The following is a 17,500-nucleotide window of genomic DNA, read 5'->3' on the forward strand; positions in this document are numbered from 1 at the left end:
ATATATATAGTGTGTATATATAGTGTGTATATATATATATATATAACTGGTACTGTATATATAGTGTATATATATATAGTGTGTATATATAGTGTGTATATATAGTGTGTATATATATATAGTGTATATATATATAGTGTATATATAGTGTATATATATATAGTGTATATATATAGTGTGTATATATAGTGTATATATATATAGTGTGTATATATAGTGTATATATATAGTGTGTATATATAGTGTATATATATATAGTGTATATATAGTGTATATATATATAGTGTATATATATAGTGTGTATATATAGTGTATATATATAGTGTGTATATATAGTGTATATATATAGTGTGTATATATAGTGTATATATATAGTGTGTATATATAGTGTGTATATATAGTGTATATATATAGTGTATATATAGTGTATATATATAGTGTATATATATAGTGTGTATATATAGTGTATATATATATAGTGTATATATAGTGTATATATATATAGTGTATATATATAGTGTGTATATATAGTGTATATATATAGCGTATATATATAGTGTATATATATAGTGTATATATATAGTGTATATATATAGTGTGTATATATAGTGTATATATATATAGTGTATATATAGTGTATATATATATAGTGTATATATATAGTGTGTATATATAGTGTATATATATAGCGTATATATATAGTGTATATATATAGTGTATATATAGTGTATATATATAGTGTATATATATAGTGTATATATATATAGTGTGTATATATATAGTGTATATATATAGTGTATATATATAGTGTGTATATATATAGTGTATATATATAGTGTGTATATATATAGTGTATATATATAGTGTATATATATATAGTGTATATATAGTGTATATATATAGTGTATATATATAGTGTGTATATATAGTGTATATATATAGCGTATATATATAGTGTATATATATAGTGTATATATAGTGTATATATATAGTGTATATATATAGTGTATATATATATAGTGTGTATATATAGTGTATATATATAGTGTATATATATAGTGTATATATATAGTGTATATATATAGTGTATATATATAGTGTATATATATAGTGTATATATATAGTGTGTATATATATAGTGTATATATATATATAACTGGTACTGTATATATTCATGTATTGAACATTAGTTATTTGAACATTTGCTAATAAAAAAATAAATGTCAACAGTCAAACTGTCAGCTATACTTTAATTTAATGCAAGACATTTTTTGCATTTTGTCTTTTTTTGTAGTTACAAACAATTTACTGAAACAAAACCTTGCAGTTTATATGTCACATATTAAAAAAAACAGATATAGATTTAGATTATTATAATCTGAACAGGAATATGGGTGAATTATTATTATTATTATATATTTGTTTTAAATGTTGAAACTTTTTTTTTTGGTCTCACTTTATAAAATGCTTCCATCTCTTCTCTGTGGAATGTATTGCGATGACAGACATGTTTAAACGTTTGGAAAACATAAAAACGTTGGACCTGAATTAAGTAAGTGCTTAATTAATGTAGCTAGAATCAAATCACATGACATACAATACAGGAACACCGTAGAACATTTCATGTACTGTGTAAATGTACAAGTAAAAACTAACATAATATACAGGTATTTTAACTCCCAACAAAACAAACAAAATGCTTCTCTGTAACATTACGACAAGGACTTGACGCTATGATATATTTGAGAAGGGTAACTTCATTCCAGCTCAATTTTGGAACTCCCAAAAATGTTCCAATTTGTGATGAAATGGCAGTATTGGCAGATAGAATCTATTGATGGTAGGTAGAATCTATTGATGGCAGGTAGAATCTATTGATGGTAGGTAGAATCTATTGATGGCAGGTAGAATCTATTGATGGCAGGTAGAATCTATTGATGGCAGGTAGAATCTATTGATGTCAGGTAGAATCTATTGATTACAAGGCAGTAATGGCAGGTACAATCTATTGATGGCAGGTAGAATCTATCGATTACATGGCAGGAATGGCAGGTAGAATCTATTGATGGCAGGTAGAATCTATTGATGACATGGCAGTAATGGCAGGTATAATCTATTGATGACCTGGCAGTAATGGCAGGTAGAATCTATTGATGGCAGGTAGAATCTATTGATGACATGGCAGTAATGGCAGGTAGAATCTATTGATTACATGGCAGTAATGGCAGGTAGAATCTATTGATGGCAGGTAGAATGTATTGATGACATGGCAGTAATGGCATATAGAATGTCTTGATGACATGGCAGTAATGGCAGGTAGAATCTATTGATGACATGGCAGTAATGGCATATAGAATGTATTGATGACATGGCAGTAATGGCAGGTAGAATCTATTGATGACATGGCAGTAATGGCATATAGAATCTATAGATGACATGGCAGTAATGGCAGGTAGAATCTATTGATGAAATGGTAGTAATGGCAGGTAGAATCTATTGATGGCAGGTAGAATCTATTGATGACATGGCAGTAATGGCATATAGAATCTATTGATGACATGGCAGTAATGGCAGGTAGAATCTATTGATGTCAGGTAGAATCTATTGATGGCAGGTAGAATCTATTTATGGCAGGTAGAATCTATTGATGACATGGCAGTAATGGCATATAGAATCTATTGATGACATGGCAGTAATGGCAGGTAGAGTCTATTGATTACATGGCAGTAATGGCAGGTATAATCTATTGATGACCTGGCAGTAATGGCAGGTACAATCTATTGATGGCAGGTAGAATCTATTGATGACATGGCAGTAATGGCATATAGAATCTATTGATGACATGGCAGTAATGGCAGGTAGAGTCTATTGATTACATGGCAGTAATGGCAGGTATAATCTATTGATGACCTGGCAGTAATGGCAGGTACAATCTATTGATGGCAGGTAGAATCTATTGATGACATGGCAGTAATGGCAGGTACAATCTATTGATGACCTGGCAGTAATGGCAGGTAGAATCTATTGATGGCAGGTAGAATCTATTGATGTCAGGTAGAATCTATTGATGGCAGGTAGAATCTATTGATGGCAGGTACAATCTATTGATGGCAGGTACAATCTATTGATGACATGGCAGTAATGGCAGGTAGAATCTATTGATGACCTGGCAGTAATGGCAGGTAGAATCTATTGATGGCAGGTAGAATCTATTGATGTCATGGCAGTAATGGCAGGTAGAATCTATTGATGACATGGCAGTAATGGCAGGTAGAATCTATTGATGACATGGCAGTAATGACAGGTAGAATCTATTGATGACATGGCAGTAATGACAGGTAGAATCTATTGATGACATGGCAGTAATGACAGGTAGAATCTATTGATGACATGGCAGTAATGACAGGTAGAATCTATTGATGACATGGCAGTAATGACAGGTAGAATCTATTGATGACATGGCAGTAATGACAGGTAGAATCTATTGATGACATGGCAGTAATGGCAGATAGCATCTATAGATGACATGGCAGTAATGGCAGGTAGAATCTATTGATGACATGGCAGTAATGGCAGGTAGAATCTATTGATGACATGGCAGTAATGGCAGATAGCATCTATAGATGACATGGCAGTAATGGCAGGTAGAATCTATTGATGACATGGCAGTAATGGCAGGTAGAATCTATTGATGGCAGGTAGAATCTATTGATGACATGGCAGTAATGGCAGGTAGAATCTATTGATGACCTGGCAGTAATGGCAGGTAGAATCTATTGATGGCAGGTAGAATCTATTGATGACATGGCAGTAATGGCAGGTATAATCTATTGATGACATGGCAGTAATGGCAGGTAGAATCTATTGATGACCTGGCAGTAATGGCAGGTAGAATCTATTGATGGCAGGTAGAATCTATTGATGACATGGCAGTAATGGCAGGTAGAATCTATTGATGACATGGCAGTAATGGCATATATAATCTATTGATGACATGGCAGTAATGGCAGGTAGAATCTATTGATGGCAGGTAGAATCTATTGATGACATGGCAGTAATGGCATATATAATCTATTGATGACATGGCAGTAATGACAGGTAGAATCTATTGATGACATGCCAGTAATAGCAGGTAGAATCTATTGATGACATGGCAGTAATGACAGGTAGAATCTATTGATGACATGGCAGTAATGACAGGTAGAATCTATTGATGACATGGCAGTAATGACAGGTAGAATCTATTGATGACATGGCAGTAATGGCAGGTACAATCTATTGATGGCAGGTAGAATCTATTGATGACATGGCAGTAATGGCAGGTAGAATCTATTGATGGCAGGTAGAATCTATTGATGACATGGCAGTAATGGCAGGTAGAATCTATTGATGTCAGGTACAATCTATTGATGACATGGCAGTAATGACAGGTAGAATCTATTGATGACATGGCAGTAATGGCAGGTATAATCTATTGATGGCAGGTAGAATCTATTGATGACATGGCAAATAATGGCAGGTACAATCTATTGATGACATGGCAGTAATGGCAGGTAGAATCTATTGATGACCTGGCAGTAATGGCAGGTAGAATCTTTTGATGACATGGCAGTAATGGCAGGTAGAATCTAACGATGACCTGGCAGTAATGGCAGGTAGAATCTAATGATGACCTGGCATTAATGGCAGGTAGAATCTAATGATGGCAGGTAGAATCTATTGATGACATGGCAGTAATGGCAGGTAGAAACTATTTGTAACAAAAACAGGCAGTGTTGACCAGGACATCAGATGTAACAGGGCAGTATTGACCAGGATATCAGATGTAACAGGTCAGTATTGACCAGGACATCAGATGTAACAGGGCAGTATTGACCAGGACATCAGATGTAACAGGTCAGTATTGACCAGGACATCAGATGTAACAGGTCAGTATTGACCAGGACATCAGATGTAACAGGGCAGTATTGACCAGGACATCAGATGTAACAGGTCAGTATTGACCAGGACATCAGCTGTAACAGGCCGTATTGACCTGGACATCAGCTGTAACAGGCCGTATTGACCAGGACATCAGCTGTAACAGGCCGTATTGACCAGGACATCAGATGTAACAGGCCGTATTGACCAGGACATCAGCTGTAACAGGCCGTATTGACCAGGACATCAGATGTAACAGGTCAGTATTGACCAGGATATCAGATGTAACAGTTTCTGGATGGCGGTTTGAGAAGTGCATTTTATTTGCATAGCAGCAATGGATGGAGCTGACACTTACACACAGAAATGGATGGAGCTGACACTGACACACAGAAATGGATGGAGCTGACACTTACACACAGACATGGATGGAGCTGACACTGACACACAGAAATGGATGGAGCTGACACTGACACACAGAAATGGATGGAGCTGACACTGACACACAGAAATGGATGGAGCTGACACTTACACACAGACATGGATGGAGCTGACACTGACACACAGAAATGGATGGAGCTGACACTGACACACAGAAATGGATGGAGCTGACACTGACACACAGAAATGGGTGGAGCTGACACTGACACACAGACATGGATGGAGCTGACACTGACACACAGAAATGGATGGAGCTGACACTGACACACAGAAATGGATGGAGCTGACACTGACACACAGAAATGGATGGAGCTGACACTTACACACAGACATGGATGGAGCTGACACTGACACACAGACATGGATGGAGCTGACACTTACACACAGACATGGATGGAGCTGACACTTACACACAGAAATGGATGGAGCTGACACTGACACACAGAAATGGATGGAGCTGACACTGACACACAGAAATGGATGGAGCTGACACTGACACACAGACATGGATGGAGCTGACACTGACACACAGAAATGGACAGCTACACGTGAAAATTAACCTTTGATATAAAGGTTTGTCCACTGCTATCTGGATCTGTATCTGCAAATAGATTGAATACCAGCCTAAATGCTTGTTCCAAATGTCTAGGGAGCGACCGTTCACAGATCCTGCTTCTGTTTGTGAGGACTGTAAACATAGAATATATTATACACGTCTAATGTAACACGTTCAGTGTGTTCCTTTCACACATCTTGTCTTGGCGTCAATATAATAGTACTGTTCCCCCAATATATAATATGGTACAGAGATACACCGTAACAACATAGTTACACACACACACTGTACACTGTACACACACACACACTGTACACTGTACACACACACACTGTACACTGTACACACACACACACTGTATACACTGTACAAACAAACACACACTGCACCCACACACACACACACACTGTACACACACACACACTGTATACACTGTAGAAACACACACTGCACACACACACACTGTACACACACACACTGTACACTGTACACACACACACACTGTATACACTGTACAAACACACACACTGCACACACTGTACACACACACACTGCACACACACACACTGTACACTGTACACACTGTACACACACACACACTGCACACACACACACTGTACACACTGTACACACACACACTGTACACACACACAGACAAAATATATCTGGCTTCAAAGGTAGACAGTAATATGACATCATCATACACAGTGGGGACAACTTCCTGCTTACAGACATCAACAGCAACGTTCTCCCAAATATCTCCCAACAGTTCCACCATTGGTTCTTCCCAAGCGATGCCCTCCCTATATTCTTAAAGACATTACCAGTAGTCTTGGCCAATGGTGTGGCCCTGTCTGTGTGTGATGATATCAGACTACTGAAGTCTACTTTTACGGTTCAGACAAAATGGGCCTCTCTGTGCTCTAACTCCTGCAGGCGAGCGCCGGGTCTGGGCCGGGGTCTCAGTCTTTGTTGCAGTGGGACGACCTCTGGGCTGCTGGGGGGAGGGGACTGGCGGGGGGAAAGGTCAGCGGAGGTCGTGACCTCGGGGTCAACACTAACAGAGCTGTCCACAGAGTCCTGTAGGGTGTGTGTGGGGAGGTGTGAGGTTTGAAGGATGTAGGTGGCAGTAGGGGATGGGGTGGTGGTGGTGGTAACCATAGGAGAAGAGGAGAAAGTCATGCTGGAGGATTGGGAGGAAGAGAGGGGGAGAGGAGCAGTGACAGTAGGGGAGGTTGGTGAGAAGGTTTTAACAGTAGGGGAGGTTGGTGAGAAGGTTTTAACAGTAGGGGAGGTTGGTGAGAAGGTTTTAACAGTAGGGGAGGTTGGTGAGAAGGTTTTAACAGTAGGGGAGGTTGGTGAGAAGGTTTTAACAGTAGGGGAGGTTGGTGAGAAGGCTTTAACAGTAGGGGAGGTTGGTGAGAAGGTTTTAACAGTAGGGGAGGTTGGTGAGAAGGTTTTAACAGTAGGAGAAGTCTGGGAAGAGGCTTTAACAGTAGGAGAAGTCTGGGAAGTGGCTTTAACAGTAGGAGAAGTTGGGGACATTTTGGTGAGGCTAGTGGTCCCAGAGGTACTTAATGATGGCCAGCCTCTGGCGCCTGAATAACCAGACGGCTTATAGAAGGTTCCGGGTGGAGGCTGCAGAATCCTTGGTTGTCTGAACTTTATGGGGGAGTTGGTAGATGTTCTGGTCTCCCCACCCCCTCCAGCAGCAGAGTTAGGCCTATCCTTAGTCTCCTCTCGGTCTCTTGTGGACGCCTGGCCAGCCTTCAACAACACTGTGTATGGGTTACTGGGGAATATAGTGCTGAAACTACTACTGGATGGGAGAGCAGAGCTGGTTGGCCCAGACACGGACAGTTGTGTCGGCATCGTCGGCTGTTTCCCCGGTTTTGGGCCAGGGCCAGTACCGGCCGGCGGTAAATTAGCCATGATCATGGCGGTGCGTGGCGTGACGTCGTAGTGTTTGTACTTCCTGTCCCAGGGCCTCCGCTGCACGGCCTGCTGGGTGTCGATGTAATAGGTACTGACCCTTGACCCCCCACCAATCCGAGGCTTCTCCGGCTCGGCTGACTCCACGATGGTGTTAGCGGTGGGATCCAACGTGTTGTTACGGCTGTTTCTGTCGAGCACCTGAGAGATGAGATGAGTGTACTATATTTAATCCCCATGAAGGTTCATCATACTTACAGCCATAGTTTAAAAAAAATAACTTTTAAAAACAATAGTACACAACATTAAAAAACAATCACAAGACAATTACAGTATGTACAATGAATACAACAGCAGGTAAAGTGATGGGTGGTGACCTGTGAGGGGGTGGGGAGGGGCAAGCGCTCCAGGGGCATGCTGATTGGTCGAGACAGGATTCTAGCGCGCTGGGGCCGGAGCTGGACCTTCGGGGCCGTAGCAGAGGAGGAGAGGTTGAGGCTGGGACGGCCAAACACCAGGGTAGATCTCTGGACCTACGGGACAAACGAAAATGTGTTGTGTTGTGTTGCTAACTCCTAACTCTGACAGTTTAGCATTGATGTTGAACCTGAAAAGTACATTTATGTGCATTGCCCTTGTTAAAATACATTTCATAACTAAATTAATCACTCTCTCACTATTTCACTCTCTCACTCAGAAACAAACCAACTAACCGAGGCAGAGCCAGCAGCAGAGGAGGAGGAGCCAGCAGCAGAGGAGGAGGAGCCAGCAGCAGAGGAGGAGGAGCTGGCTGTTAACTCTCTCCTGTCTGTCTTCACCTCTCTCACATCATCCAGGGTTTGAGAGGACTGGATGACTGACGAGTGCCTCTTGTCGACTTTGGCACTCTGCTTGGAGACGGTTCGGAACATCAAAGAACGACAACAAAGATAAACAGTCAATTGATTCTAACCAAGGTGGCCAATCTTTACATACAACCTCATACACCATCATACACCCTCATACAACCTCATACAACCTCATACACCCTCATACAACCTCATACACCCTCATACAACCTCATACAACCTCATACACCCTCATACACCCTCATACAAACTCATACACCCTCATACACCCTCATACACCCTCATACAACCTCATACACCCTCATACAACCTCATACACCCTCATACAACCTCATACACCCTCATACACCCTCATACAACCTCAAACAACCTCATACACCCTCATACAACCTCAAACAACCTCAAACAACCGTCACCTATGCTTTGATTGGTATAATAAAAAGTTTGGATCCTAATGAACCCTTATTCCCCCCCCCCCCAACTGCTCCTGAGACTTCAGAGTTCACCTCCTCCCTTTGCATAAACGGTTGAATCATTAAAAGACACTTGGACCTCCTCACCTCCTTCATGTCGAGCAGGGAGGTGGAGTGGCGGCTGAGTCTCTGCTCCTTCTCCTGAGGGGTGAGTCGGGGGGAGGACTGGCCCACCGTGGAGGTGGTGATGGGGGGGTAGGAGGAGGGGCTGAGTCTCTGCTCCTTCTCCTGAGGGGTGAGTCGGGGGAGGTCTGGCCCACCGTGGAGGTGGTGGTGGGGGGGTAGGAAGAGGGGCTGGACAAGTCAAAGATCACCTGGAAGTGACGTACCAGCAGCTCCACCATCAGAGCCTGGGAGGGACAACAGTCAATAAAGGGGAGAAAACAAACGTTTATAATTTAGATGTCTTCAAGTTCTTTCACAGGCAACACTGTTATAAAAAAAATAAGGGGTAGTCTACAGGTATATATACCTGGTAGGGTTAGGGGTAGTCTACAGGTATATATACCTGGTAGGGTTAGGGGTAGTCTACAGGTATATACACCTGGTAGGGTTAGGGGTAGTCTACAGGTATATACACCTGGTAGGGTTAGTATAGAGGTACATATACCTGGTAGGGTTAGTATAGAGGTACATATACCTGGTAGGGTTAGGGGTAGTCTACAGGTATATATACCTGGTAGGGTTAGGGGTAGTCTACAGGTATATATACCTGGTAGGGTTAGGGGTAGTCTACAGGTATATATACCTGGTAGGGTTAGGGGTAGTCTACAGGTATATACACCTGGTAGGGTTAGTATAGAGGTACATATACCTGGTAGGGTTAGTATAGAGGTACATATACCTGGTAGGGTTAGGGGTAGTCTACAGGTATATATACCTGGTAGGGTTAGGGGTAGTCTACAGGTATATATACCTGGTAGGGTTAGGGGTAGTCTACAGGTATATATACCTGGTAGGGTTAGGGGTAGTCTACAGGTATATACACCTGGTAGGGTTAGTATAGAGGTACATATACCTGGTAGGGTTAGTATAGAGGTACATATACCTGGTAGGGTTAGGGGTAGTCTACAGGTATATATACCTGGTAGGGTTAGGGGTAGTCTACAGGTATATACACCTGGTAGGGTTAGTATAGAGGTACATATACCTGGTAGGGTTAGTATAGAGGTACATATACCTGGTAGGGTTAGGGGTAGTCTACAGGTATATATACCTGTAGGGTTAGGGGTAGTCTACAGGTATATATACCTGGTAGGGTTAGGGGTAGTCTACAGGTATATATACCTGGTAGGGTTAGGGTAGTCTACAGGTATATATACCTGGTAGGGTTAGGGGGTAGTCTACAGGTATATATACCTGGTAGGGTTAGGGGTAGTCTACAGGTATATATACCTGGTAGGGGTTAGGGGTAGTCTACAGGTATATATACCTGGTAGGGTTAGGGGTAGTCTACAGGTATATATACCTGGTAGGGTTAGGGGTAGTCTACAGGTATATATACCTGGTAGGGTTAGGGGTAGTCTACAGGTATATATACCTGGTAGGGTTAGGGGTAGTCTACAGGTATATATACCTGGTAGGGTTAGGGGTAGTCTACAGGTATATATACCTGGTAGGGTTAGGGGTAGTCTACAGGTATATATACCTGGTTGGGGTTAGGGGTAGTCTACAGGTATATATACCTGGTAGGGTTAGGGGTAGTCTACAGGTATATATACCTGGTAGGGTTAGGGGTAGTCTACAGGTATATATACCTGGTAGGGTTAGGGGTAGTCTACAGGTATATATACCTGGTAGGGTTAGGGGTAGTCTACAGGTATATATACCTGGGTAGGGGTTAGGGGGTAAGTCGACAGGTATATATACCTGGTAGGGTTAGGGGTAGTCGACAGGTATATATACCTGGTAGGGTTAGGGTAGTCTACAGGTATATATACCTGGTAGGGTTAGGGGTAGTCTACAGGTATATTACCTGGTAGGGTTAGGGGTAGTCTACAGGTATATACCTGGTAGGGTTAGGGGTAGTCTACAGGTATATATACCTGGTAGGGTTAGGGGTAGTCGACAGGTATATATACCTGGTAGGGTTAGGGGTAGTCTACAGGTATATAACCTGGTAGGGTTAGGGGTAGTCTACAGGTATATATACCTGGTAGGGTTAGGGGTAGTCTACAGGTATATATACCTGGTAGGGTTAGGGGTAGTCTACAGGTATATATACCTGGTAGGGTTAGGGGTAGTCTACAGGTATATATACCTGGTAGGGTTAGGGGTAGTCTACAGGTATATATACCTGGTAGGGTTAGGGGTAGTCTACAGGTATATATACCTGGTAGGGTTAGGGGTAGTCTACAGGTATATATACCTGGTAGGGTTAGGGGTATCTACAGGTATATATACCTGGTAGGGTTAGGGGTAGTCTACAGGTATATATACCTGGTAGGGTTAGGGGTAGTCTACAGGTATATATACCTGGTAGGGTTAGGGGTAGTCTACAGGTATATATACCTGGTAGGGTTAGGGGTAGTCTACAGGTATATATACCTGGTAGGGTTGGGGTAGTCTACAGGTATATATACCTGGTAGGGTTAGGGTAGTCTACAGGTATATATACCTGGTAGGGTTAGGGGTAGTCTACAGGTACATATACCTGGTAGGGTTAGGGGTAGTCTACAGGTATATATACCTGGTAGGGTTAGGGGTAGTCTACAGGTATATATACCTGGTAGGGTTAGGGGTAGTCTACAGGTATATATACCTGGTAGGGTTAGGGGTAGTCTACAGGTATATATACCTGGTAGGGTTAGGGGTAGTCTACAGGTACATATACCTGGTAGGGTTAGGGGTAGTCTACAGGTATATATACCTGGTAGGGTTAGGGGTAGTCTACAGGTATATATACCTGGTAGGGTTAGGGGTAGTCTACAGGTATATATACCTGGTAGGGTTAGGGTAGTCTACAGGTACATATACCTGGTAGGGTTAGGGGTAGTCTACAGGTATATATACCTGGTAGGGTTAGGGGTAGTCTACAGGTACATATACCTGGTAGAGTTAGGGGTAGTCTACAGGTATATATACCTGGTAGGGTTAGGTGTAGTCTACAGGTATATATACCTGGTAGGGTTAGTCTACAGGTATATATACCTGGTAGGGTTAGGGGTAGTCTACAGGTATATATACCTGGTAGGGTTAGGGGTAGTCTACAGGTATATATACCTGGTAGGGTTAGGGGTAGTCTACAGGTATATATACCTGGTAGGGTTAGGGGTAGTCTACAGGTATATATACCTGGTAGGGTTAGGGGTAGTCTACAGGTATATATACCTGGTAGGGTTAGGGGTAGTCTACAGGTATATATACCTGGTAGGGTTAGGGGTAGTCTACAGGTATATATACCTGGTAGGGTTAGGGGTAGTCTACAGGTATATATACCTGGTAGGGTTAGGGGTAGTCTACAGGTACATATACCTGGTAGGGTTAGGGGTAGTCTACAGGTATATATACCTGGTAGGGTTAGGGGTAGTCTACAGGTATATATACCTGGTAGGGTTAGGGTTAACTAGAACTCACCTGGTAGGGTTAACAGGAACTCACCTGGTAGGGTTAGGATTAACAGCAACTCACCTGGTAGGGTTAACAGGAACTCACCTGGTAGGGTTAACAGGAACTCACCTGGTAGGGGTAGTCGACCAGAGAAGACAGGGAGACCTCTGCATCAGTCTGTCGGGGTTTGACCAGCGTAGGGCCAAAGATAATGCCCAGATTACTGGCTGTCATCTTGTTCTCCTCTGCCTGCTCCGTCACCCTAGGGGAAGAGATAAATAACCTAAAAAAAGGGGTGTGTGGCGGGTGGGTGGTGAGGGGGAGGGGGGAGGAAGAGGGGGTATGGAGAGGGAGATGAGGGGTTGCGGTGTGTGAGGGGAGGTGAGGGGGTGGGGTGTGTGAGGGGGAGGTGAGGGGGTGGGGTGTGTGAGGGGGAGGTGAGGGGGTGGGGTGTGTGAGGGGAGGTAGAGAAGGAGGAGAGGGGGTGGGGGTGTGTGAGGGGGAGGTAGAGAAGGAGGAGAGGGGGTGGGGTGTGTGAGGGGGAGGTGGAGAAGGAGGAGAGGGGGTGGGGTGTGTGAGGGGAGGTAGAGAAGGAGGAGGGGGGTGGGGTGTGTGAGGGGGAGGTGAGGGGGTGGGGTGTATGAGGGGGAGGTGAGGGGGGGGGTGGGGTGTGTGAGGGGGGGTGTATATGAGGAGGAGGTGAGGGCGTGGGGTGTGTGAGGGGGTGAGGGGTGTGTGAGGGGGGGAGGGGTGTGTGAGGGGGGGGTGAGGGGGAGGCGAGGGGGGGGTGAGGGGGAGTGAGAGGGGGTGTGTTTACCTATGTAGGTGTGCCGTGAGGAAGCGGAGGGTCCTGTAGTGTGCAGGAGGAAGCTGTCGTAACAGGTCTCTAATCTTAAAGATGACTCTGTTGAGTTTGATACTGGGCTGTTTGGGCAGCTCTCCTCCTCCAGGTTGGCTGGTTTGTCAGGGGAGGCTGCTCTCCCTCTACCCCAGGCTGGGTGCCTCCTAGTCGGGGTTGTTCACCCCCTGGCTGCCCCTGTTCCTGGAGGACCCTGGCTATAGCCTTCTCTTCGATGATCACCCTCTGGCTCTCCTTGGCCAATCCGATGAAGTCATTATAGTAGCGGTACAGGATCAACGGCTCTGGTAACTACAGAAGATATTCATCAATCAAGTAATCAATCAATATCTTTGGGAAATGTGTTGTACATTATTACATAAGAATGATCTAGCAGTGTAAAACAAGGATGCTCTTTATCACCATTTTAATTGAGAAAAAAACCAGAAAGTGGACAGTGTCCCACCTGTCTCAAGTAGAGTTTGAGCACGTTGGCGATGTCGTGGGGTGAGAGGTCAGAGAGCTCTACCAGGTCTTTGCCGTTCTCAAACGCCTGACACAGCTTCTCCACACGAGACTTAGCCCCATTCACACGGTAGATTCCCTGGACAAACACACACACACAATACACCAGATCACCAACATCAAAGCCCATTAGCTTCAGTTATTGCACTAATGTATTGCACATTAGAGACTATGAGAATGGCTTTGGACTGAGACTATGAGAATGGCTTTGGACTGAGACTATGAGAATGGCTTTGGACTGAGACTATGAGAATGGCTTTGGACTGAGACTATGAGAATGGCTTTGGACTGAGACTATGAGAATGGCTTTGGACTGAGACTATGAGAATGGCTTTGGACTGAGACTATGAGAATGGCTTTGGACTGAGACTATGAGAATGGCTTTGGACTGAGACTATGAGAATGGCTTTGGACTGAGACTATGAGAATGGCAAATCATTTAAATGAGAGTGTATCTCTTTTTACAGTCATAGAACCACAGTCACCCACATTCCATGAGTAATGCCTGTTAACAGTTCCATTGGAATCCACTGTCCCACAGCCCAGCCAGTCAATTTATAAATGTAATCTCTCCTGGGAAAAAAAAGAGTGTCAACACAATATTTCCCCATACTACTAGCCTAGCATTTATTTTGGGGTTAATATAAGCCTGATCTGTGCAACACGTTGCAGGTGCAACACATTGCAGGTTTTTTGGACACCATGCATATAAACGTGACAAGACTGACAGCTTCTATGAGCCAGGCAAATTCATTTATCAGCATCATTGTAATGGATATATCGAAATAAATTGAAAAGGTAAAAGAAACCAAAACGCAAATAGTTTGTTGTCATTTCTGCTGCTTGATGTGATCGTGTGTTAGCTTTAGTTGGCTAGCTAGCTGAGGAGAAGTAAAGATGGCGATCCTTCATTAATATATTATTGACTTCACAAATCAGCTGGTTTGATGAAGTTCTTGTTGCCTATTTATAAATGATTCATTAATTAGTTATTTATTGATGTTCTTGTCTTTTGTAATCATTGAACCTCTGCTAGCTAGCTAGCTAGCTACATGCTAATGATCTGTTTGGCATGGCAACATGAAATGAATAGAATGACTGGGTTAAAGCATCCTAAAATAATTAACGACCAGCCTGTTCAGCAACTTCAGAACTAACAAATGTACTCTTTTCGTCGATAATCTCACACGATAATCCCACACGATAATCCCACACGATAAGTAATACCAATACTTGGCTATATTGTATGTTCCAAAAAAATAAATCTTAATATTTTGTACAATTACTCAGATATTTTGTTTTGCTATTTTGGATCTGGTGCTCTTCTTTAAGGTCAACGTCATCATGAACTTTACCAAGTACCAGGATAATTATTTTTTGCCCAAAAACCTGGTCGCCTCTGCCAGGAGGCTGAAACTTGGCCACAAGTGACTCTTCCAGCAAGACGATAACCCCAAGCACACGTCAACATGCACAAAGAAACAGTTAATTGACCACAAAAATCAACATTTTACAATCTCAGTCTCTGGACTTTTTTAAATTTAAATTTAACCTTTATTTAACCAGGCAAGTCAGTTAAGAACACATTCTTATTTTCAATGACGGCCTGTTCAGGGGCAGAACGACAGATTTGTACCTTGTCAGCTCGGGGGCTTGAACTCACAACCTTCCGGTTACTAGTCCAACGCTCTACCCACTAGGCTACACTAGGCTACCCTCTAACCACTAGGCTACCCTGCCACCCCATTGATAACCTGTGGTTTGATTTGAAGAGGGTCAGTCCATAAGAACAGGCGAAGGATATCAAGGATCTGGAAAGATTCTGTATGGAGGAATTGTCTAAAATCTCTCCCAATATGTAATTTTTTATTTTTTTAATGCTCAGTGTCGTTCTCCTCGCAAGGGGAGGGTACTGGTGTATTGAAAACAGGGGATCCAATCATTTCCAACCCCATCTCTTTCTCGAAGCGATTGTATTAGCATAGAATAATTAAATGTTTAAATGTTTTTGTGCGTACAATATAGCTCAGTATCTTTATCAAGGGTACCAATAATTATAGTGGTGACTGTATATATACATGTCAGTTGTTATGGTTACACAGTATACCTTGGCTTTATAACAGTATGGGTTTTACCTTGAGGTTGAGCGCTCTGTTCTCTATCTCAGAGGTACACTTCCTGATGATGAAGGGGATCCCATCTGGGCTGTTCTTCGCTGCCTGGGTAAAGTCTATCCCAAACAGCTGTAGTCGTCCCTGCAGTTTCTTATGACCACACTGGATGGCCAGAGTCTCCAGACACTTCTTATGACACGCCAGGGAGCACTGAGACAGTAGACAGGGAGAGAAACACACTTAGATTGGAGGAGAGAGAGAGAGACATGGGAGCACTGAGACAGTAGACAGCAAGAGACATGGGAGCACTGAGACAGTAGACAGGGAGAGACATGGGAGCACTGAGACAGTAGACAGGGAGAGACATGGGAGCACTGAGACAGTAGACAGAGAGAGACATGGGAGCACTGAGACAGTAGACAGGGAGAGACATGGGAGCACTGAGACAGTAGACAGAGAGAGACATGGGAGCACTGAGACAGTAGACAGGGAGAGACATGGGAGCACTGAGACAGACAGAGAGAGACATGGGAGAGACATGGGAGCACTGAGACAGTAGACAGCGAGAGACATGGGAGCACTGAGACAGTAGACAGAGAGAGACATGGGAGCACTGAGACAGTAGACAGGGAGAGACATGGGAGCACTGAGACAAGAGACAGAGAGAGACATGGGAGCACTGAGACAGTAGACAGCGAGAGACATGGGAGCACTGAGACAGTAGACAGAGAGAGACATGGGAGCACTGAGACAGTAGACAGGGAGAGACATGGGAGCACTGAGACAAGAGACAGAGAGAGACATGGGAGCACTGAGACAAGAGACAGAGAGAGACATGGGAGCACTGAGACAGTAGACAGCAAGAGACATGGGAGCACTGAGACAGTAGACAGGGAGAGACATGGGAGCACTGAGACAGTAGACAGGGAGAGACATGGGAGCACTGAGACAGTAGACAGAGAGAGACATGGGAGAGACATGGGAGCACTGAGACAGTAGACAGCGAGAGACATGGGAGCACTGAGACAGTAGACAGAGAGAGACATGGGAGCACTGAGACAGTAGACAGGGAGAGACATGGGAGCACTGAGACAAGAGACAGAGAGAGACATGGGAGCACTGAGACAAGAGACAGAGAGAGACATGGGAGCACTGAGACAGTAGAGAGAGAGAGACATGGGAGCACTGAGACAGTAGACAGCAAGAGACATGGGAGCACTGAGACAAGAGACAGAGAGAGACATGGGAGCACTGAGACAGTAGACAGAGAGAGACATGGAGCACTGAGACAGTAGAAAGGGAGA

At 43.3% G+C, this 17,500-nt stretch overlaps 1 protein-coding gene across 1 annotated transcript in view; it reads right to left on the bottom strand.

Moving 5' to 3' along the window:
• Nucleotides 1-1,233: 1,233 nt before the first annotated feature.
• The window catches only part of LOC109881048 (rho GTPase-activating protein 29-like), an 89,176-nt gene continuing 72,909 nt past the window's right edge, over nt 1,234-17,500 (bottom strand). Inside the window, 10 exon segments of the mRNA XM_031809889.1 lie at nt 1,234-8,050; nt 8,227-8,382; nt 8,563-8,736; nt 9,258-9,378; nt 9,471-9,520; nt 12,849-12,981; nt 13,537-13,641; nt 13,643-13,869; nt 14,024-14,161; nt 16,218-16,406. Of these exon segments, the coding sequence (XP_031665749.1) occupies nt 6,815-8,050; nt 8,227-8,382; nt 8,563-8,736; nt 9,258-9,378; nt 9,471-9,520; nt 12,849-12,981; nt 13,537-13,641; nt 13,643-13,869; nt 14,024-14,161; nt 16,218-16,406 (2,529 nt within the window). The 3' untranslated portion in view covers nt 1,234-6,814.

This window comes from Oncorhynchus kisutch, linkage group LG30, assembly GCF_002021735.2.
Source record: "Oncorhynchus kisutch isolate 150728-3 linkage group LG30, Okis_V2, whole genome shotgun sequence".
Lineage (NCBI taxonomy): Eukaryota > Metazoa > Chordata > Actinopteri > Salmoniformes > Salmonidae > Oncorhynchus > Oncorhynchus kisutch.